The sequence below is a fragment of the Achroia grisella genome, unplaced genomic scaffold (assembly GCF_030625045.1).
Source record: "Achroia grisella isolate CSIRO2021 unplaced genomic scaffold, CSIRO_AGI_Agris_v1 utg1847, whole genome shotgun sequence".
Taxonomy (NCBI): Eukaryota; Metazoa; Arthropoda; class Insecta; order Lepidoptera; family Pyralidae; genus Achroia; species Achroia grisella.
In genome coordinates, this window is record NW_026712687.1 from 681,719 (window position 1) to 706,077 (window position 24,359).

General features: G+C 31.9%; 3 protein-coding genes across 3 annotated transcripts in view; 1 reads left to right on the forward strand and 2 right to left on the reverse strand.

The window, feature by feature from the left end:
- Positions 1-1,022, reverse strand: part of LOC131841574 (serine/threonine-protein kinase Genghis Khan) — a 57,511-nt gene extending 56,489 nt beyond the window's left edge. The window contains exon 1 of the mRNA XM_059189893.1: positions 929-1,022. The gene's annotated coding sequence lies outside the window, so the exon portion shown is untranslated. The remainder of the gene's footprint in view (positions 1-928) is intronic.
- Positions 1,023-1,672: 650 nt separating this feature from the next.
- Positions 1,673-7,055, forward strand: LOC131841596 (protein lines). Its single transcript, XM_059189917.1, has 2 exons — positions 1,673-1,837; positions 2,070-7,055. The coding sequence occupies exon 2, from the start codon at positions 2,169-2,171 to the stop codon at positions 4,617-4,619; it is 2,451 nt and encodes an 816-aa protein (XP_059045900.1). The 5' UTR covers positions 1,673-1,837; positions 2,070-2,168; the 3' UTR covers positions 4,620-7,055.
- A 7,532-nt stretch (positions 7,056-14,587) lies between these two features.
- Positions 14,588-24,115, reverse strand: LOC131841609 (uncharacterized). Its single transcript, XM_059189929.1, has 5 exons — positions 23,955-24,115; positions 23,775-23,847; positions 20,937-21,079; positions 17,209-17,285; positions 14,588-16,184 (listed from the first exon to the last, which is right to left on the reverse strand). The coding sequence occupies exons 1-5, from the start codon at positions 23,994-23,996 to the stop codon at positions 15,485-15,487; spliced, it is 1,035 nt and encodes a 344-aa protein (XP_059045912.1). The 5' UTR covers positions 23,997-24,115; the 3' UTR covers positions 14,588-15,484.
- Between the last annotated feature and the right edge of the window lie 244 nt (positions 24,116-24,359).

Sequence of the window (24,359 nt, forward strand, 5' to 3'; positions counted from 1 at the left end):
ATGTGTAGATCAAGTTTGAAATACTATTTTATGAAGGGCAAAACATTTAGAATCTATCATAACAGACTAGATAACTAGTCCAATTGGAATGCTTTTGTTGTTCTAATTAGTGTAACCTTCTGGAAACTGTAAAATTATGTTCAAATAAGTGAACCAATGTTTATTATTTGTTCATCTTTCAGTTTAGTTTACATATATGAAAAATATTGGTTGAATGAACATGAAAATATTTATTATCAAGTAACAAAGCAAGGAGACACTGAAATAAATATTTCACAAAATTTTCAGAGTATAAAGAAATTACTTTATGCTACAAGCTGTGTTAAAGATTTTGTTTACATTACACTGAGTGATTCAGATTTATTAATTATTAAAGATACATATAATTCTAAGTGTAATGAAAACGAGAGTGATTTTAAAATAAATATAATAAGTAAATATTTAATAATAAATAGCAACAAAATCACAATCCACGGTGGCGATATCGCGTATTAATTTAATGTGGTCGCCACTCCCCAGAGGCAGGAAATTAACTAATTTCCCCATTGTCTAACGATTGTATAGACAACGAGTGCTTTCTATCGTTTATTACAAGGTTGCTGGTGTCATTCAATACTGGAGCTCTTTCGCAACCCTTCCAATGAACTTTTATACCTACATTTCACACCAAAAAAAACTAATAGGAGCCAATGACATATCGATGCGTTTCCGTATTGATACTATAAATAAACAATAACATGTACTTGCGTGGGACGGAAATATGATCCAACACAGAATTCAGTTATCCAGTTAATATTGTATTGGTCCGAATACAATAGCAATAGATCTTAACCTAAATATATTCTATCGATTGTTATGCAAAAACATTGAGATGACTCATCATTGGCACTGTAGTCACACAACACACATTTTATATTATGACAATCACCTGATTATTTCGTAATAAATAATTATGCTCGGCTATCAATTGTAATTCATTCTGAAAACTTATTTTTTGAGTCTCTTGAAGCAGACATTTTTACTCAAAGAGGCAGAGGGGCGGGGGATACTAGTGTTGCCATTCAATTAGAAAAAAAACTTCTTTATTGCTCTATTTCTTTTGTTTCAAATGATATCATAAAATAGTAAACTAGACAACATTAATTAATTGAATTGCAAATATTCACATTTTTGATAATATATATTTTTTAAGTATACACAAAGCTTTTACCTGCATGGTTTATTATTTTTAGATATTTTAATTCACAAAAAAATGTAAATACATTCCCTAATTCGAACCATTTCTAACTATATATGTAAAAGGTTTTGAAAAATGTAAATGTGAATATCTAGACTACACAGTATTAATCTTAATAATAATATAAATTGTTTAACTTTATTTTTTATTAAAAAGAGAACGCATCTTTAATTTACCTCTACAAAATATTGCTAAATTCGGTAGTCGTCTGACTGGCAACGATGAACTACCGGAAATAACATTGTAAATGTACGAACTTTCTATTTATTATAATTTAAAATTATCTACATTCTAAATATTAAATACCTTTTCAGTTATTTAAAATTATTTCCTTATTTATTATATATAAGTTTTTCCTCCTATGTCTTTTATTTTCAATGAAAATTATAAATTCCGATCCAAAAAGTATATCGTTTGATAGAGCGTCATGTACGTAATGGAGTCCATGTTCTTTTCTACTGTAAAATAATTATTTAAATTCGATGATATATCACATAAAACTATTTATATTTGTGTTTACTTGGATTGCAGTGTGTGGTTTTATTTGATTTATGGAATATAACAACGGGAATGTGTCTTGTCAACCTTGTTCTGTCAGTGGTATGTATGCCATCATAATATTTTGGAAAGTTCATTAAAAATCCCAATTATATTATTATTTCATGTCATATTTAGTTTACATTAGATAAATCCTACTTCAATACAGTAATATTTGAACTATACATCAATTTACCGTGTCGCTATGAGTTAAAAATCAGAAAGCTTTGTCGCCCGCGTAATTGGGTAGCTAAACTAAAAGGTCACGCATTCATGTTCACTTTATTCTTTCCAGAACGATGTTTTCTACAATATAACGAATGTTGATCATATTAACAAGTTTATGACAACTAAAGAAACGGAAATATAATTCTGTGTCGGTGTATCTGAGTTAATGGTTTGGAGAGAGCATCAGTATTGTGCCGTACCAGATGAAACTATGGCATCAGATCAACCCGTGAAAAAGAAGCAGCGGATAGACGCTCCAGATATAGACGATGGGAGCGATAGGTCTTCGGAAGAGGTGCTCACAGACATATTCGACTCTGAAACTCCTGGTGAGACATCAGATGCATTTCCAGCCAGAAATGGCGAGTCACCTGACAGTGGTACTGTTAGTGAGGATGCTGTGGACTGTTCAGCTATTCTCAGCCTTCCAAACAACTCTAGTGTAGCCCTAATACCAACCTGCTCAAATCCCACACCTCTTTGGAGTTCAGGAGATGATAAATTACTATCTGAATTACGAGTACTACAAGATGCACTTGTAGGTCAGTGTTTGTGTCGGTTTGATGAAAATATTGTTCTACATCTATTTGATCGGCAGCTAAACATAGTGTCATGGCCATTGACATGTTCATTAACATATCTATCCACTATGCAGCTTATGTTTGATATTTATTTAAAACAAAACAACACAGGCACCTTATGTTCAAAATTAATGCAGGCTTGTGATATATTTGTTAGAAACAGGCATGACTGGATTACAGAGGTCATAGATTTGGCTGATCATCATAGTAGATTTGTGACTTTTGTGGCAAGTAGGGTACTAGCGAGCTTTCTTATTGTTTCTAAAGATACTGTAGATGAGAACTGGTTACATCAGATTGCTGAAAATATATATTCATTTGAAAGTATAAATAGAATAACAGTACAAAAAATTAACTTCAGTTTAGACATAATAAAGAGGATAGTTGAGTGGAAGGATGTTGAGCAACATCCTCTGGAAGATAGCAATTATATAAACACAGCTGGAAATATGCATGTTCAAGAAGATAACCCATTCAGAAGTAGTGTTGGCTATGGTAATAGTAGCAGTATAGAAATTCCTTCATCAAGTTCTCAAAGCAATAACTTGCATAATGCATTCTCCAATTTACAAACTCATGGTGCATCATCTACTGGAGAGAGACCAGCAGAAGATAAATCAACAACATTCAGGCTTCATGAGCCTGTATTAAAATTTCCAATGGACCAACCTGTAGATGATATTGAGCAGCCTGGCTCTCCTGAACGTCCACCATCAAGGATAGAACGAGTGAATGAGCATGGTTGTGTAACAATTCTACTGAGGGACTCGGAATCCTTTGACACATCTCATATAAAGTGCTTAACAATCAAAACATTGGAGCACAACTGGCCAGACTTGGTGAAGAACATGAAACTCCTCCTACATACGTACCTGAACTTAGCTAATGTTGAAAACTGTGTTCTCACATTCTTTTCATTATGGGAGAACATTATAAGTGTGAAAGCAAATCTGTCAGTGATTGACACTAAACCATTTTATGAAGATCTGCAGAGTTTTGTAGACTTACTCAGAAATACAACCTTACCTACTCTCATTTACACTCAATTGTTGAGTTTATTCAATGAAGTGCTCTGCTATGGGTCAACATTGGCATTGCAAGATATTTTGCCTGAAGAGATTTGCTGTCTTGCACACTCTATAGTTAGATTTGTGAAAGACTATAGATTGTTAAGTGAAGTAAGAATACAGAACAGTCGCAGTGGTTTCGGATTTTTAGGTCATGAATGTAAAGTAATAAGAGATTATTCACTTGGACCAGATGTGGTGTCTTTGTCATCTTCAATACAGTTAGTAGACCAGACTTATGGAGAGGATGACAATGATGATTCACCACAAATCAGGAATGAAGTAGACAAAACAATGCTGCAAAGAATGTCTCTATTAGTTCTCAAATCAATAGCAGTCACAGTGAAAGAGATGCGATGTGATTCATCTGATAGTTCAATAGATTCATCAGATTATAATGCAATACAGGACATGCAGATTGTGGAGAGATCAATACGTGATGTATTGAGGAAACTTGATGTTTTCATCAGAAATAGCTTGGAGTTCCATCCTGAGACTCCATTTACTAAGATGTTGATACATTTATTTAGCGAACAAGATGATTACCTCATCGAATCAATGGTGTGCACATTGGATATCACTGTGGGTATTGTTTACAGGAATTCCATGTACCCAGACTTGATACCAATGTTGAATCCCATATCATCATTTATAGAGTTCTTAAAAGTGGTATCACATGATAGTGATGTTTTATTGGATTACTTGGTAAGTAATGAGACCTGTTTCTTGCTGTACTTGCTCAGATTTTTGAAGCATGTGAGAAGGAACTGGCCTAAGTTTTTGGAGACATGTCAGCAGGAGGATTACGGGGGTACGAGGGGACTGGAGGAAACAATGAGTGTTCTAATACGATTACGTCTCCAAATAAGTAGACTTGTCTCTAAATCATTATTCCCATACAACATAAGCCCAGTACTCAGGTTGTTGGATGTGTGTGAGAGTTTGTATGAAGGTAATGAATTCAGTTGAGTTTTAAAAACCTCTGTTTTCCTTGTATCATACTATGCATGCCATATTGTTCAGAATTTTTATGAACAAGTGCAAAAAATTAATTTCTTTACTAATAATATGCTAAATAACTTTTTATCAGGTATGTATAAAATATTGTATAATTGATTTAGGTTCATACACAATTTTCATACCACAAAGACTGCCAATCCTTAATTTACATTCCAAATTATCTATATTGATTATTATAATTATTAATAAGTAATTAATTTATATTAATTGTAGGATATTATGATAATTTAAATAATAACACTGTAATTATATGACATTTAAATAATTTGTTATATTGTCTTCCTTTAATGATAATGGTAACTTTATATATTATACAATACATTTGTTTAGTAATGCACAGAGCCACTACAAATGTAATAAAATAAAAAATAAATGCATTATTTTAAGAAGTTATTTTGCTTATCTATGGTCTATGCACTCTTATATCTTCTATGATACACACAAAGACCTACCTTCTTAAAATAAGACATGAAATTTTTTATACAGTGAATATGATTGATATGCCTGTTAGAAGGACATTTAAAATTATATATTTAAGTTAAAGAGGGACCAATATATCTTTACATAGTATAAAATGAAGTTGCTTCCGTTTTGTTCTTTTGAATTACGCTATGGATTTTAATGCAGTTTTCAGCAATAGATAATGATTCAAGAGGTAGGTTGATGTATAACACATATACACCCGTGCAAAAACGTGTAGCTAGTACAATATAAAATCCGGTAGTTGTCTGTATGACAATTGTAGCATAATAATTTAAATAAAATTTCAACAAATAGACTATGAAATAAGGATTATATGTCTAATAAAGGCAAAGAGTAATATAATATATGTATATATGAAAACATGTCTAGCAGTACCTATACATCTATGGCTCAGTACATTACTATGCATAAAGTGAAATAAAACTTCAAAATAGTGCCTTATGATTTACAAAGGTGCTTATTGAAAAATGTGCATTATTGCAACTATTTATAAAGACTAAAATTAGTCGCCATTTGCATTAAATATAATATATCGAACATGTAGGTGTACTTAATAATTAAATAGTAATTAAGTTAGAATTTATTTATTATAAAGCGTCCGTTGTATTATAATGTATAATTAGTGTTGTGTTGATATAATGCGGGTCTAAACGTCTTAAACTATGTTTCATGCCTCAATGTAAATATCGCCATCAATTACCATACTACAAGTAAGTAATGTAATCAGTATTAATACAATATCCTAATTTATATGGAGATCTAATTATAATCATATCTCTTGGCAAACTTATAGAGGTCCATGCTTTAAGAAATTACACAAAAAATTACTTCCCACAACGACCGTAGTTACAAATACCTCCTACAAATTTAATGACTACTCGTCCTTGTCACATTTGTCACATTCCCCCTCCCTAGTGTGACGTCACCTATTTTAATTTTACATCAGAAAACATTTAAATTAACAACATAGTTTGAAATGTGACAGCATAAAATTTGGGTCTTCCCATCCCTTGTCACATTTGAAATAGTTTAATCTGTTTCATCTAATTATATCCAGATTAGAGAAGAGGTAATAACATCGTGCCTATTAATGAAATAATAGAATTAGTATGACAGCCTTTCAACTGTTAGCTTTACAAATAACACGCTCCATCTATGGGACCAATACTTCTCACAGATGGCGCTATAGTGTCCGAATCCAATAGCTGGTTCCATTGCAGATGGGAGTATAAAAAATAAATACAATAAGATTTCAATAAGTTTGCCAAGACAACTAATACATTTCAGTTACGGAATCTATTTGCGATGTAAGTTAGCTTTAAGTTAGCGAATCGCGACAGACTGTTAGGTATTTTACGATTAGATATCCGTTGTTGTTTATTAGAACCGATTCGGTCATGTTTATAGCAAAGTGGGTATTAAGAGATGAGTCAACCGAACCAGTAGTACGAGGATCATATTTTTTGAGGTCACTTCGCGCTTTTGTTTTTGATTCAGAGAGGAAACCGTATTCCCCGTCTCTTTCTAATAGACAGTACTTACGACGAGCTGAGACTATAGGTTGTATCTATCAAGAAGGACGGCCTTCAGTCGCTCTGGTCCTACGTCGAGTTTGGAGTGGCTTCTGCAGTTGCCCCTATTTTTGACCGGTTAAGCTTTAAAGACCAACTGCAGTTGACCTTTACATCTTCAACATAGGAATGCATGTATTAAAATGGTTCGAAAAAAAGAATTAAGCGTATGAATAACCTATCAAGAATTGACACTTGATTGCCTGCAACACTGGTCATCCTCAACCGCCGTTATGTTCTTGGAAAAACCACTTTACTAAAAACATGACCAATGTACATTAGTTATAAGCTGTTAATATCACATTGCGACGTTATCTTGAATCTCAATCCGAATTTGTAATGCCAAAATTAAATCCAATTACATCTATGCACCCAAAAAAGAATCATTGTAATCCAACGCGGCACATCACACAAAAGATACTGACAACGTTCTTTGAATTACCATTTCTACCTTCTGGACAAAGTAGCTACCAAGCTCTCGCGTCAGTAGTAATTTCGATGAGCCGCTCTGAAATACTCGTTAAAACAATTTAGCTTTTGTGCTCCATGTGGCCATTGTCTCCACGGCAAATTGCAATGACAATGACAATATGACAATTATTAACAGAAATTTTGACCACGAGGATTCGAGGAAATTGCCCGTCAAGCAGAAGTTGGCGTCCAACTGCCTCGTAAGTTCTTACGTCCGGGAGTGCACCCCGACCCAATTTTTTACTGGTAGAATTGTAAAGGCCAGCTGCACCCTACAGCATTAAATAGATTAAAAAGTTTGTGAAAGAATCAGAAGTGTCTTTAAAACTACCTCTAAATTTTGATAAAAGTTTTTTCCAATATTATAGTGTGGTTCAGAGAGTATTTTCAGAATACGCATTGATGTTGTAAACACTATTAAAAATTAATGGAAAATTTGGAGCTGTAATGTTTAACTATGGAAATAGACTACTATATCAAAGTCAAATACAATAGAATTAACAGGCTTTTTTGCTACATATTTATGGCATATAACGTCGCTGCCATATGTTTACCTTCAATAAAATTCGTTTTAAGTTTTCACCGAAGTTCTGTACTAACACCGATGGATCTTGCCAATAAAATGTTCACTATTTCTCATAAATAACTTAAATATAAGTACAGTCTTATGTACAACTGATTTGTTTTATTGTTCGTACAGTGTAACAATATCGTAATTTTCTTTTATCTAAAGTCGAACCATGGTATTATCGATTCTGTTGTAAGAATTAACGTAATATTTATTTTAAGTTCAACTATTTGTATTTTTGCAATCATTAAACAATGTTATTTATAATAAACTATTATTATTTTCGCTGTCCTTGTGTACTCCATATTTTAGATATATTAGTTACAGCAAAGTTTCAAAGTTGTTCTAGATCTTTGACATGAATGTAAAAGAACTAGATAAAATATTAACTGACATACCCAGCTTAGTTATCCTGTAACACTTTTGCTGCCACATCTCACCCTTCACACCGGAACAAATCTTGCAGAACAAGCAGCTTAGTGGCTAAATTATAGGTCACCAGACGAGTGAAGACCTACTCAGGTCACCTGTTTCTCAAAATACAATACGAAGAAAATTTTTGATCTACATACACGAACACTAGTAAAATTTCTTTCGCCTACTGTACTAAGTTCTCATGACATAAAACACAGTAGTGTAACTATAACGGTATACAACATCAAGTCAGTGAAGATATTGAAAATCGTCTAGGGGTTATTACTATGAGAACTGATTTGAGAAATCAACCCTGATTTCGTTACGAAGCAATCCAAGGCATCAATACTCGGATATTCTCTGATTATACATAGTATCGTGCGTAAATCCAGTAGTAATAAAGGCCAGTGGCATATCCTTCGGCTCTATCATTATGCAAAAAAACTAGTTTTATAATTTTTTAAACAAAACGTCATATTGATACGTCTGGTTTCGCAGATGGTGTAGTCCCGAAGCATTGTCAACTGCCGACATTTGGGACGAGTCTACCGCCACGCGTCGTCTCTCTGATTATTTTGTGGATTGATATCAGTGTATCTTTCACCAGTCTGTCAGATATATGAAATGACAATAGGCCACGAAGCTTTTTTTTTTAATAAGACAGCATTTTAAAAATGTTAAGCTTCTTCCTGTACTTACTCTCAGATTCTACCTGACAGGTTCCTGTCCATTGATGCTACATGCTCTGCCACTCTATTGTTATACCACTGAATGTCAACTTTGTACAAAGCCCCTTAAGTACATTTAATGGGGTAAATAAAACGGCAAGTTCTCATCAAAGTTTTTGTTGAATACAAAACGCAAACTCTCACAATCATTCAGATTTTACTTTGTACTATTACTAACATATAATATTTACATACTTATGCTACATCTACATTGACCATAGAGTACAAGATATATGCTGGGTCGGATTAATCATGTCGGGACCCCCAGGCCCCTTGTCCAATTATCGGGCCCCTTGTTTAAATAAAAAGTATTGAAATGAGAACTCTCAGTGTAATTGTGTATTATATCTATATATTTATAGAATATACATTTTTTTATAAACAAAGCTTTTCAGTCGTTTAAAGATCATCAGCTCGTTTCAAATTTATTAACTGGTGTGAGTTTTCGAAAGTTTTGTTTAATATAAAATATTTATTTATATTATTATTACATATGTATGTCATTCTATAAGATATTTATAATATAGGCTATTAGTAGCCTGTAATAAATAAGTAATGCATTTATAATATATTTTTTACTAGTCGATCACTATATTATTTCTTTTGCATGCTCAGGGGGCCCTAAGGTAGTTGCCTACTCTGTCTAATAGTTAATCCGGTCCTAGATATTTTTCAGCATTCTACTTCCATAGACTAAAAGTAGCACACAATAAGATGTTATTTGCTATTACAAACTCTATTATTTATATACACAGACATATTACGTTGCCTTGAATTTGGTTATGTCCATTACGAGAAAATTTGGCGCCAAATGTTACTTATGGACGCCATGATGAATGAATGAAAAATGTAGAAATTCGCGAATTTGCTCAATTTTCGACAAGGCATTTCATATCTCAGCGAAAGTTGAGGCAAATATAGTAATCACAAAGCATTATAGGTACAATTGAATTCATAAATAAATTGCGTGAATATTTGAAATTATACCTGTGTGTTTATATTGTTAACGATACAATTAATATAAAGGCGACTGTACCTATATATGTATTACAAAAAAATCACGCATTACATGAAACAATATCGAATACGAGAATAACAAATCACATAAATAATTATTATACAAATAGAAGTATTGAATAATATTTCGTATTAAAATAATACCAAAATTATTATTTTACATTTAATTACAATCTATAGCTACTTAAATACCTAGTTCGCCTCTACTATCCTTGTGAAGCTACATAAGAGCAGTGTTTTCCAAACTGGGCTATGATCTCCCGGAGGTCACGAGTCTATTCTCGAGGAATCGCGGGTAAAATAAAGAAATATTTTTTGTTAACTCCACACAACCGTTTACTACGAATATATAATATAACATAGGTTCTAGTTTTAGACTAAAGTCGTATGGGGGTCATCTGCATTTTACAACATACAAAGGGGTCATGTATTCAATCATTTTGAAAAACACTGCATCAGACTGATTCGATTTTCAGAATACCTAAAATTAATATACACAGAGGTATAAAGATACTTACATATAAAACATCAGGATCAATTCTGTAACGACATTACTCATAAAAATACATTAAACTATAATAATTTAATAGTTAATTTCGATGAAGTTAAATGTATAGATAAATATCAAATCGTAATTACCATACTATTATGCATTAAAAAAACATTTATTATAATATAATAAATCAATTATTATACTCTAATAATAACTATTTATTTTATTAGTCGGGGTTGGTTTATATCACTACATAGTTGCTAAAGTACTCAAATAAAATATGTGTTTTAGAGATAGGTTTCAGAATTGATCCCTCGTTCTAGATGAGTTTTCTGACCTATCTTACTTTATTCGGTAACACAGAAACATTGTATTACTTAATTTAAAAAGTGTGATGTTTGATCCTTTTTAAATCCAGGTAAGTGATTTTTATCATTCCTAAAAGATGCTACATATTAATGTATTGGATATTATCATTATTTTTTTTATTTCTAACGATAATTTAGATTAATCGTCTATCGTTCGAACATTTTATTTATTAAGTATATCGAAATTTAGATATAATTATTAAGTAATACACATTAGATTTTACCTGTTACTTTAAGAAATTATAGGTAATTAACATTTCATTTGGTTTACAGATTTATATGCGTCTATTATTATCCATGAAAAAAAAAACATACGGTAATACAAAATACCGCAGAAAATTATCTATTTTAAACGTATTATTATTAAAAATGTTATAGTACGTAGATGTGGCTACATAGTGCATATAATTATGTATGAAACTGCAGGTCAACCGCGACCTCTGGGAGCTATTTTTTTGTGGAGTATGCTTGTTGACGAACAAGACTCGTTCTTTCACTATAATAAAAAAATGCGATACAATTTTAAAATCACTGATATAAGCGCACCATCTATAGTTGACTGGTAGAAAATGCTGTAAGGAGTTAAGTCCGCCCTATGCACTTTTACCTTGGTGTTATGACCATTGAAGTTATATAAACAAATAAGACGTTTTAGGTTGGGACTTTGTTGTTATCTGAGTTCTTCAACTAACAAAGGGGTAGCGAATACTAAAAGATATATAATAAATAATATACTCTACATGAAAAAAGCATAGCATTTCATATAACAAGACTGAACATTGATACATAACAATGATTACATCTACGATACATGCAATTTTACACATATATTTGTATTGAAAATGTACTTACTTTTTCAAAATTTCTATTATTTTATTACATTGTATTCCAAATATGAAATCTCAATTGAAAGATCCTTATTACATGGAAGTAAAATAAAGTACTTAAATAGTACAGTTTATCGAATTAGATGTTGTTTTGTCCATTTCATTACTTATTGGATTTACAGATCCATTAAGTAGTACTTAAATAGTATTTTTTATATAATGACAACCGTGGAAATCCGCAAATTGTTAGCGTGTGGACGTTATCAACATTAGGGGTTAAGAATCCGAACCAAATTCTAGTCTTTTTGAAAGACTATCTCTCATTCCACATCTTTAGAATACAGTGTAAATGATTTTTACTTCAAAGTCCAATACAGCTTTACAATACATAAAGTTGGGCAAACTACCATGGGTGTGCTGTAGTACTGTATTATAAACAAAGCGTGTTTGCGATATAAGACGAGCGTTATAGCCAAGTGTGACGGATTAATCGTAGTCTCATTCCATTTTTTTTATGTAAATGGAATGGTAATGAAGCTGAAGCTACCTGATGATAAACAGTAACCGTCACTTGTGAAACGCCTAATAAGAATCATGCATTGCCATTGCTGAGTACTGAGATATCATGACTCTTATTCTGTTATTTCACTGCTTGAGTTTTCGCTGCAATAAAGTACTAAAGAAATCGAAAATCAAATGCATTGCCCAATTGAAAGTATTGTAAAAACTATGGGAGTATTATTGCATTAGATTAGATATTTAAATTCCTGTATTAAGATCTCTACACATCAAAATCTTTTTCATTATACACGTTACTTTTAAATTGCTAAATAACATTCATAATTGTATAAGAAACATTTCATTTATATTCATAACAAAACTGCATTTAATTATAACACTATTTTTCAATGACTATTATTATCATATATTACCTGGATAACAACAAACAGTTTTTATTAAAACAAAAAACGGAATATTTTGGAGTTATGTTTAAAAAATCTAATGTCGTAATACTGCATATAAACTAAGATCAATATTACACTGTCAATAGAAATAAAACATGTTTGAAATAAATACTTGAAATTATTCAAATATAGTTCAAATACAGGATTATTAGAACCCAATAAAAAAAAAGATATATAAAGCTATATATGTAGTCGAAAGCCACATGTTTGCATTGTGATTTATATCATGGCTTTGATTCTTGTTCAGTGTTTCATAACCTAAATTGTTTAATATTCATAAGGAAACAGGATTATTAAATTATTTTGGAGGACCCCCTTAATAAACAAACACAATTAATGAGACTTGGTGCCATTAGTTTAATAATTTTAAGTCGTCCAAAGATTAATTATGGACCAATACATTCTTTCGGGGGCCACCAAGGGCACTTAGACTACAGATTTAGAAACACTGCTCTAAGTAAAAAGAAAATATTACCACAGCTACATTTTCATTAACTAGCATTTATTAGATCCAGAATCTAAATACAATTATTATTATTATACAACAATGTAACAGATTATAAATATAAGAAACAATTATTATATTAGGTGGGAAAATATTGAAATCTCAAAATAACATAAGTAAAATAGATCAACGATTGTGTATATAATGTAAACCTTTCTATACCTGTATATTGGTCAGTGAGGCCGTGTTACGTTCGGCATATTAATTTTATGTAAAAAAAAATCACATTTGTTCTCATCTTACAATAAGAAAATTTTGTCTTTTTAAATTATATCAGTAAAAAAATGTGTGAGATATATCGCGTTGTGAGTGAAAGAGAAAAATTGGTGGCGGAGAAGGCCAACGGTAGTTGAAGTTTCACTACTACTGTGTGTGAGACACATTCTTTAAAACCTTTCTCTTTCTCTCACAAAGATATATCGTATACCTCTTCCACACGACAATAACGCTTTTTCGTGACCGGAAAATTTTAATAAGTTTTACTTCCATAATTATAAAATCTTGCTAAAATAGTCCTAGGAACCTCGGTGCCACAGACCCTACGCGGTATGTTACATTATTTAACGCGAGTATAGAAAGGTTAAGAAGAAATATATAACTGGATGCCTAAACAAGCGAATGGCTCTGATGGAAAGTCTCAAGATTATATGCAATGTTATTAATATAGCTAAACAGGTTTTAACTTGAATAATTTAATGGTAAATATGCTCAATCACTAGTACATCCTAGTCGAAACGTCGAGAGGTAAATACCAGCATTTACCCTAAATTCGTGTTAAAACCAATTTAACTATATCAATAATGTGTACTAAACGCGGAAGTATAAAAATTAGCGTCATTTGACGCCCGTGGATTGCATGATGTGCATTGTCAGAAGACTAGGTATTATGCCTCCTTACCATTATAATAATTATTACGTTTTAATTATTAATAATAATATATAAATATTTAATATATAGAATAATTAATATACTATATATTTTAAGAAATAACAGCGCAGTACATATAGTTATTTTCTCTTGTTTAGGCTCTGGCAAGTGCTGCTGTTAGCCATACAGCTATTTTATTGGTAAGAATACGTGATACTGAATATAGGAACTGATAGAACCTTATTACATTATATATACTATTTGGAATTATATATGTACTTCTATTAAGTTTAACACTTTATCTTCTGAATTCATACCTTATAGAATCATTAGCGTTCTTACTCATATAATAAACGCGAAAGTTTGTGAGTATGAAATATTAATATATTATTTCACGGAAAAATATAGGCTATACTTTAAAACTATATAAATTGGGGAAAACATGATAAATGTCAAGTTAGTGTGATGCAGACGAAGTTGCGCGGGTCAACTAGTTTAGCATATAAGCAGTAGACTACAGTGTAGGTAGGTACGTTGACTAGCCGTTAGGAGTTGGCCTTCAGCCGCTCCATAAATCATTCCATAGGTTTGGAGTACCATCTGCACTTACCCCCCCCCCCCCCCCCCCCCCCCCCCATGGTTCCGTGAAGCTGTAAAGCCCAGAGGCCAAAAGCATAAAAATAGTAAAAAAAAAACGCTACGCTTAAATGCCAGGCGAATTCCAGTGAGACAGATATCTAGCAACCGCTTAATCTCGCCATTGTAGTTCTCAGAAGTTAAAGCATTAAAGGTATTTATATAAAATTCTATACTTTAATCTTACCTTCTTATTCATGAAAACGAATACTTACAAATACATTTTAATTAACATCAAATTGTCATTGTTTCACATTAAGAAAATATCTAGAAAGATTATGGCTTTTCAAGTTGATTTGTGTATCTGTAGCACATTGCGTTTTGCGCGGGAAAATAAAAAGACTGCTTTTTTTGACTCATTCTATATATCCAACAGTTAAAATAAATGTATTAGACGTTTTGATAAATAAGAAGGTTATTGCATTTTAACAAGGTACTATTAAAATAGAAATATATATAATCTTTCATTTTTATATCGTCTTATTAGTTTTATTCTTAATTTTATATATTGCTATCGGCGGCAATTTCAGCCTGTATCAAACAACAATGAGTAAAGCATGTAATGTAATTGACATAATGTATTTGTAGCACATATTGTTTAGTCATAACTGTATTCATAATGTAAAATACTCTCAATATTAAATAACGTGGATTTACATATTCTTGATAGTGTAATAGCGTCCTTCTACTATCACTATTATAACTTTACATTCATAACATTTTGTTCATAGATTTATAACAAATCCCATTTGAAACATCTTTTAAATCTACCTATACATCAAATTAACACTGAAATTCACATAAACTACACAAATATCAGTCATAGCGCGTATAGTCTTGAACAACGGTATTCAGTATCTAAACACAACACAAAAACAAACAAACAAACAACGAATAAAGTCAGGTATCGTAATCTTCATCAATCTGCAAGTTGCCTGAATTTAAATGGTCAATATTAATTGGAGGCTGAACCATAGTTTTTATTTCAACTTTTTTTATTTCTTTCGGCTTCGAGTTCTGTCTCGATAGAGGTTTCATTGAATTCTTAACTTCTTTTGGTACAGCTATATTTGCGCCAGCTGTATCTAAAACTTTAATTTCTGGCCTGGTTATGTTTTTAGAAAAGTCTATATTCAATATTGGAGTGACTGGTGTTCTAGGTGCCGTTTCTGGGTGATTATTATTATGCTGTAGATCTATATAAAACATGGGTTGTTTGGGCAGAGCCACTTCTATATTTTGAACTGGTTGTAGCGGAGTTAGGTTGTAACTCGTTGAGGGTTGTGGAGTGTAAATAGGGTTGGCGGTGATAACACTTTTGTGCTGGACTTCGTCAGTCAAAAGTGTCTCTTGGTAGAAATTAGCAGTTCTAACTGGTTTTTCTTCTATCTTCTTGGTTAAGTCTATAGCTGCTTCTGTAGATACTAGGGTCGATGTCGGCTCGCTCTTTGGTATTCTGTTTGGCAGCTCGGTCTCAGAGGATAGAGCCCTTAGGGTCTCCCTTGGAGGTTGGATCGGTTGCACTTTGAAGTCTGAACCACTGGAGCTGTTCGAATCTTGCCTAACTATCCTACGAGGTGGGGCTGACATGTCTGAAAACCTGGAAGTAACATAAATGGATGAATGTTTTTTAGACTTTTTACGAAGTCTCTCGGTAAGATTGCTAAGAAATTTTACCGAGAGACTTTGTAAAAAGTCATTTGCGTGCCTAAGTCTCACCTTTCAGTCGCCATTGCCTCGTTAGCTGATTAGGTCGAAATTTGAGATAAGTCAGCGAAATTACAGCATAAAAGGCATGACATCTTAGTACACATGATGGCGTCGTCGAATAATGCAATAAATCAGTTAAACAGTCAATCTAGTCTACTATCATCAATATTACCAGATATTTCTTTTTCTAAATATCCCAAATCTAATAAACAATATGGTAAAACTAAATTTACCTATTTACTTACTTACATCCCTTTGAATTTAAAACATGATCTACAAGCAAAAATCAGAGCAGCATAAATACTATAGTGCTTAGTGTATATGTGTAATTATTTATTATATATTGCATACCTACACGCCAGATTCCATACAGGGTAGATAGAGAGTACCTACTACTATTGGCGTTATATATAAACACAGATAACATGAGATAAAATGAACATTTTTCTGCTAAATCAGATGCTATCTTTATTATGATATTATATTATGCCATACTTCCTTATGTTTACTAATATTATGAATGCGAGAGTGAGTTTATTTGTTACCTCTTAATGCTATATCGGCTTAACAAATCAGTATAAAATTTGGAATACAGATTGCATATATAACGGAGAAGGCCATATGCTACTTTTTCCAAGGTCTTGAGGACGAAGTAGGCAAATGTTTGTAATATACACTAGCTAGTAAGGGACTTGCTATGACTAATCTAATAAGCACAGCCTAAACTAATTAAAGGCGTCTAACTAAGGCTGTTAATATACAGTCGGTTAGCTGTCAGGTTGTTAAAATATGACAATCGTTCCGAAGACGAAGGGGCATAACAACCAACTGCGGCAATCAGAGTGCAATTTAAACATTAGGCCTAATCTAACCGACTGTGTATTACTACATACCTAACATAAATTACTACATACCTGGATGAGTTAGGCGAACTTTCAGCACTAACGATCTCCTTCTCTTCCGCTGCCGACACATCCGGAATATTTTTTACCTGAAAAATAATAATATATTATTAGTAGCTATATATTTAACTAGTTATGAATAGGCCGCGATTTCACCAGCGCGAAATTTATAGCCTATGTGTTATTCTCATGGAGAGGGCTATGCTCGGAGTTTCTCTGCGTGATCGAATCAGAAATGAGGAGATCCGCAGAAGAACCAGAGTGACCGACACAGCCCGAAGAATTGCGACACTGAAGTGGCAATGGGCAGGGCATATAGCTCGTAGGACAGATGGCCGTTGGGATAATAAAGTCCTCCAGTGACGACCACGAACTGCAAGACGCAGCGTGGGAAGGCCTCCAGAAAGGTGGACCGACGATCTGGTCAAGATCGCTGGAAGGCATTGGATGCAAGCAGCGCCGGACCGATCGTCGTGGATCTTTGGGGGAGGCCTATGTCCAGCAGTGGACGTCTTCCGGGCTGCGATGATGATGATTCTCATGGAAAAGAAACCACACACACATTCAATCTTTACAATATTATGGAATATTGTAAAGATTGAATGTGTGTGTGGTTGAAGAATGTGTATCCATTCAATAGTTTTTGTGTGAAATAGTGAAAGAACAATTAGTTTTTTCACAATTGGCTTGTGATCATTATATTAATACGTGAAGCAGAAACTTTGTACTCCTTTTTAAGAAAATTGCTCGGCTGGAGGAGTATGAAATTACGCACACTTATAGTTTATATAGAGAAGGAGTGCAGAATGCTAATATTTTTTTTTAAATCATGTTTAAAAAATACACTAAATTAATAAGAAATAAACATTACACACACTATCATGTATTTGACACACGCGTATATACCTACTCTTTTTTGTTTAATTGTTCTTGCTGGTTTAAAGATCTTTTTGTATATTTTATTATGGTCGAATTACGACCAATGACCACTAGTATTATTAAAACAGCTCATGAAAATATATGGTATATTTTTGGCTCGAACCCGCTACTACTGGACTGTGAGTCAGTGCGTTTTACCGCAACACCACCAAGGCTGTATCTTTTCATAAACATGAAAACAACATTCGGTCTTATTACAAAAAATCTGTTAAAACTCGGACGAAACGTGGTCTAAATGGTCGTGGTTTAAACCATTCCTAAAGTTAATACTTGGAATAAACCTAACATTATTACGAATCCAGATCTAACAGAGGACTACTTAGTACTACAGTTAAATCGTTCATTATGTATTCCATACAGAAATCAGTCACTCATGTCTGTTAGCGTACAATTACGTTCCGTTTTACCAGAAATATGAAAAGATCAAAAATAATATTACTTCAAATAAAAATGTATAAACTAAAAATAAATTTGTTTCTATTTATCTATGTCTTCATTGTAACTATTTCATTAATATATAATATTTGTTGATGTACTATTAGGCTGAAAATCAGTTTTAAATTACAAGTAGGAGTCCTATACGGAGAAAAGGAACGGCGGGATATTTTTATTGGATCGATTCGACTGGTGACTATTTCAAAGTCAAATGAGTGAAAAAATAACAAATAACGTCTTTTATATATTTTTATTATCGTAAAATTAGCTTTAAATATTTTTAGTTAATATATTTTTAATTTAGTTAAAATATTTTTCCAAAAACTACAACTAACAATAGAATTTTTAAAATGAAGTTTATCTCTAAATCGTGATTCGTCTATGGTCTAAAGTTAGACCTGCGATGCCCCTAGTTAACAGTGGTCTAAATGCAAAAAGTCAAACTCCATTTTAAAATGTGTATTCTAAGTTGTTGTTTTTCGAAAAATATTTTAACTAAATTAAAAATATATTAACTTCATTTTGTAATAAGGAATACATTGGTGAATGGTTTATTACTAGTGCTAAACCAGGTTTATCTTTTTGTAATAAGGCCGATTAAGTTTTTAGCGATATCAGCTCCGTTTATGACAAAATAGTCAACCTCCGCTCGCCTCCGGTTACTACAACATTTTTCATGATACTCTGCTCATATAGGTGTTATAAAGCATGTAGTCCGCGATAATGGGCTATCTAGTCTTGGATATATTCAGTTATATCTAAAACTGTTAGTCTTAAAATATTTTTTTAACGCGAAATAGTAGTTGCTGAGATTAGCGCGTACAAGCAAACAAACAAACTTCATATTTATAACTTACTTCGATTTTTTTGTAAATACATACATAGAAAACACCCAGGCCAATACAAACAATCATGAATACAAATGTTTGCATCGTGCGAGGAATCGAACCCGCGCACATCGAAAGTAAAGCGGTGTACTAAACCGCTGACCACCGAAGCCGTCCAATAATAAGGCAGTATAGATTTGATGCGTAACCATGTAAATAAGAACATTTATTATTTTTATTAAATTTAAGGCTGTGTAGTAAGTTAGTTGACCTTCACGAAGATGTCTTTACCGTATCGGGATGTTAAAAGATAACAATGCGCAATACCTGTGTGCATATACGGCTACCTACATACATAGATATGACGTGATTATTATTAATAATAATAATACTGGACAATTCACATTGTGGCATCCAGTCCTAAACTTTTGTATCTAATAATAATAACCCTGGACTATAAACATCGTCATCTAGTCCTAAGGCAAACAAAGCTTGTGTTATGGGTACTAGACAACTGATATAAATACTTAGATTTTTTTTGTAAATACATTATATAATATACGTAGAAAACATTCAGACTGGTACAAATAAAAATGAACACAAATGTTGGTACCGTGCGAGGAAGCGAACCCGCGATCATCGAAAGTAAAGCGGTGTGCTAAATTGCTTGACATCAGAGGCCGTCAATACATACAAATAATTCAAACTTAATGTTCGTTTTGTAATTTCAAATTATAATAATAATAATATATAGTAATAGCTCTTCCCTAAAAGCATATGAAAGTATTTACGGTACTTCCATCAAGAAATAAATAAAAGGTTTTTGACTGTTTATTTGTTCTTGCTATTCTATGAAACGAATGGACCGATTTTGACTTTCACTCGCATATGGCTCATGTTCGGATCATGAAAATAAAAAAAAATATTTCCATAGGGACGAAGTCGCATGTAAGAGTTAGTATATAGTAAAAAATATTTAAATATATTAATACGTACATTAGAAAACCAAGACAATGACATAATAACACAAACCTATAGCAACCAAAGTGACATTCCAAAAATATACATACAATACAAAACAGTGCTTATGTTGTGAGTACTAGACAACCGATAGAAATACCTATTTAAATATATTTTCTTGTAAATACATACATTATACATTTCAGTAATTGGTAATAAAAAAAACATGCAATCTATTTAAAAATAAAATCTCAGGTAACATAGCTACGTTATCAGTGTATAAGATGGGCTGAGTTTCATTAAAAAAGTGAGAGAATTCTATAGAATCAGAAAGATAGAGCTCTACAATAAATGAACCTCTGAAAAGAAATTTCAAAAAAGAGTCGCAATTATAAATCTTGTGAATAAAAAAAGCATACAATATACCGAACAGCGCTAGAAACTATGTTTCCAGCATTCTACTAAGTTGTGGTCCATATTGATTCTGTTTTGTAATGTATGTAAATTTTCGTTTGTATGTTGTTTTTTTTTTTGTTATGTCGACGAATCATAAAAATCTATTCTATTCTATATACATACCAAATCCCTTAGGAAATCGAATCTAGACTCCGCCAATATGCACTGCTTGACGTGCGACGGACTGAGAGTCTTCGCATTCCGCGCCATTGTCACCTGCTTTGCCTTCGTGAGTAGTGACTCCACAAACAGCTCCAAGGTGCGAGGTGTAGTCGATAAACAGCTTTGAGTTAAGGCATTATGAACGAAAGTGTGACGAAAATGTATATGTGACATAGTCTCTATATATCTAAGAATAAGTATGTAATTAAGGTTATGTCGCCCAAAATAAACACAAAATTCCATTAAAAATAATCAAATTATTTTAGTAATTGAATTTTATTGTAGTAAATATGAAGAAGTGTAGGTGGATAAATCAGTATCTACTATTTCAGTGCTCAAGCAGCTTGTTTTGTAAGACGAACAAAAATAATTATGAAATTGAATAAATTCAATTTAGTAATAATGTATATAGACTTGTATTCATAATCCTTTCCATGTAAATTTTTTTTAGGATTGATATTGACAAAACTAACATTAAATTAAAAAATAATAAAGTTTTGACAGTACTATACTTTTACATAAATAAATCAACATGAAATCATCTATAAATGAATACAATAGAAAAATCTTTATTCAAAAGTACTTTTGAATAGTCATACTTATTATTTTATTGTACTCTTCATTTCGATGAGCGGGAGTGTGTTACTATTTTAAATAATTGTTGTAACATTACATTTTTAATTTAAAATGTGTGTATATAAAATACCAACAAAGTCAGTAACTAAATACGAGTAAATCAGTCGTAGTGATTGGAGCAGATGAGTCTCTACAAGCAGCACTCATTTATGAATATAACAGATGTGCTATAAATATATTTGTATCAGTACACTTATATAAAATACATTATAGGATTGACTCACAATAAATTTTATATATAAATAAATCTATTAGTTCATCAACACCCACATTGTATAGGTATTTCATCTGAAAACAATTGATAACACATTGATATCATTCCTTAAAATATACTTTGCATGAAAAAGGCCCTTTTGTGTACAAGTGTATTAGATTTATAAATATTAAAAAGTATGGTATGTATGATGTAGACATAGACTGGACTGTAGTGAGGTACATAAACATTTTTTATTGCGGAAATAAATCTTGAAAGAAGAAATAATATGGTATATTTTATTATTATTTATGTTACATATCTTATTTGAAATTAATTTATTTCTCATACATAATTTATTTCATTCCTTTCAATATTTATTTCCGCAATAAAAAATGTTTATGTACCTCACTACAGTCCAGTCTATGTCTACATCATACATACCACCAGTCTATGTCTACTTCAAAATTTATCAGAATAGATTTTGGCGACAAATAGAGCATGAAAGGTGAGGTCAGATCAGTTGGTCCATCCTTCATACATAATAATAATATTTTATACAATCCACGGGGAACTACATGGAGGTTAAACTTTGTGCATTGCAAGCAAACTAATATGGACTTAACGCAGGTGAACTATGTGGCCTTATGTCAATATTAAAATAATATAGACATTTCAGAATATTTGCTCTAAAAATCATCACAAATACACCATGGTTTACAAGGAAATAATGATGAAGGACACTAGTATCTTGAGATCCCAATTATGAAGGAGGAAATCAGCAGAATATGTCAGATGTACAAGCACAGACTTGAACATCACACCAACAAACTAGCCCTAAGGATATATAGCCTAAATATAAGATCTCCTATAATAAACAGGTTTCTATTGGAATGGTAAACAAGCTGTTAGCAAATGTGATGGTAGTAGAAGAAATAAGATGGTAGTAGAAAGTAGTAACTGTTGCCTATATACATAACATTATCATGTGATCCATCAAGTGTTTCATTCCAGAGGACTAAGATCTATATCCCTTAACCTCTAATTTCACTACTTAATCTATACCCTACAACCAAAACACAGATTACAAGCGGTTTGGTAGCTAAGGAATGGAATGATTTTGATATGCCACTGGTGGTGTTACATCAATAATCTACAAATCCCAAAACAACATTTTTGTTAATAACTAATCAGATTATATCCATAAGTATGATTGCAGATAGGGGAAAAAAATACTTTACACTTAAGGAGTGTCACCAAATTTAGTTTCCTTCTTGTAAACCTCACTATCAACATTTATACTATCCAATAATAATAATAATAATATTAACATTATCTACACTAAATATGATTTTGTTCCATAAAAGTACAAATTACAACATCAATATTACAATAGGATAGTCAAGGATAAAGTTTGTTAATTGCAAATGATCCCAAACACATCTTACAAAGCTTTACACCTACTTGGCTAATATAGGTGAGAGAGTAAGACCAAATTTGTACAAAGTATATGTGCAAGGGGGGGAGAACAGTAAGTCCTCTAAAGTCCAAACTACTACTCAGTTAACATTTAGCATCAAAGATTAAAAATATACTGCTACAAATGTATATGTAGCTATATATTATTAAACAATATGCATCCAAATAATATTAACACACTATAAATCAAGTCGCAAATAGCTAAAGTTATTAAATATTTACAATTTGAAATAGTAAAGGGAAATACTATCATCATAGTAGATATGGATTCCTGTGGTACTCAAGAAGTCATATTTGGTACTTAAAAAATATTCATAGCAAATATTATTTGAGAACATAAATTAAAAAAAAACAAAATTTTGACAATGATGTCCATTAGCAACGTATGTAATTAAATAAATAATATTTTAGTTTATCCGTCATATAATTGTAATACAATTCGTATCTTATTTTATATTGGTACTTTTATTCTACAAATTTAAAAAGGATATAGATTATGATTGGTACGGCCTGCGCCACTTTCCCCACTTCCTCGTCTGTCTGCATAATCTTCTTAATTCTCCCCTACAAACAAACAAAGTGGTGGTACCACTTTTAGATTCAAAATCGTAGATGAAAACAACAATACATTTTTCCCATTTGACATAGATTAATAGTTCTGATTAACTTACCGCAGGAAACCTTGCATTGTATTTTCTTTTCTTTGAAGGCATGATGGTAATCAGTTCACTTAAACACCAATTAAATAATATATTAAGCTTAATTCGCCATAAGAGTGTGATACTTCTCGCGCATTTTTGAGGTTATAAAAGGGAGACGTTCGCATCCTACTTCATTTATATACCAATTTGACAGTTTGTCCATATCAATAATCTATGGTTTCACCTCCATTTTCTGACGATAATGTTCAGAATTTAGAAATTTGTTATTTCAGACAAAGTAATAATATTGTTGTGACCAAATATGCAATATTCAATTAGTACATCTTTTGAAGTATTTTTACCCGTTCTGTATTACGAACAATTTCTTATGCTACGGAAGCACTCATTAAAAATTTTATAATAAATAATCGTATT

What these genes read in the sequence shown, in the direction of transcription:
- LOC131841609 (XM_059189929.1), bottom strand. Translation starts at nt 23,996, where the DNA reads ATGCCTTCAAAGAAAAGAAAATACAATGCAAGGTTTCCTGCG. An exon ending in GGCCGTACCAATCATAATCT is followed by an intron (nt 21,080 to 23,774) that starts ATATCCTTTTTA and finishes TATCGACTACAC; the next exon opens with CTCGCACCTTGGAGCTGTTT. An exon ending in AGTTCGCCTAACTCATCCAG is followed by an intron (nt 16,185 to 17,208) that starts GTATGTAGTAAT and finishes TGTTACTTCCAG; the next exon opens with GTTTTCAGACATGTCAGCCC.
- LOC131841596 (XM_059189917.1), top strand. Translation starts at nt 2,169, where the DNA reads ATGGTTTGGAGAGAGCATCAGTATTGTGCCGTACCAGATGAAACTATG.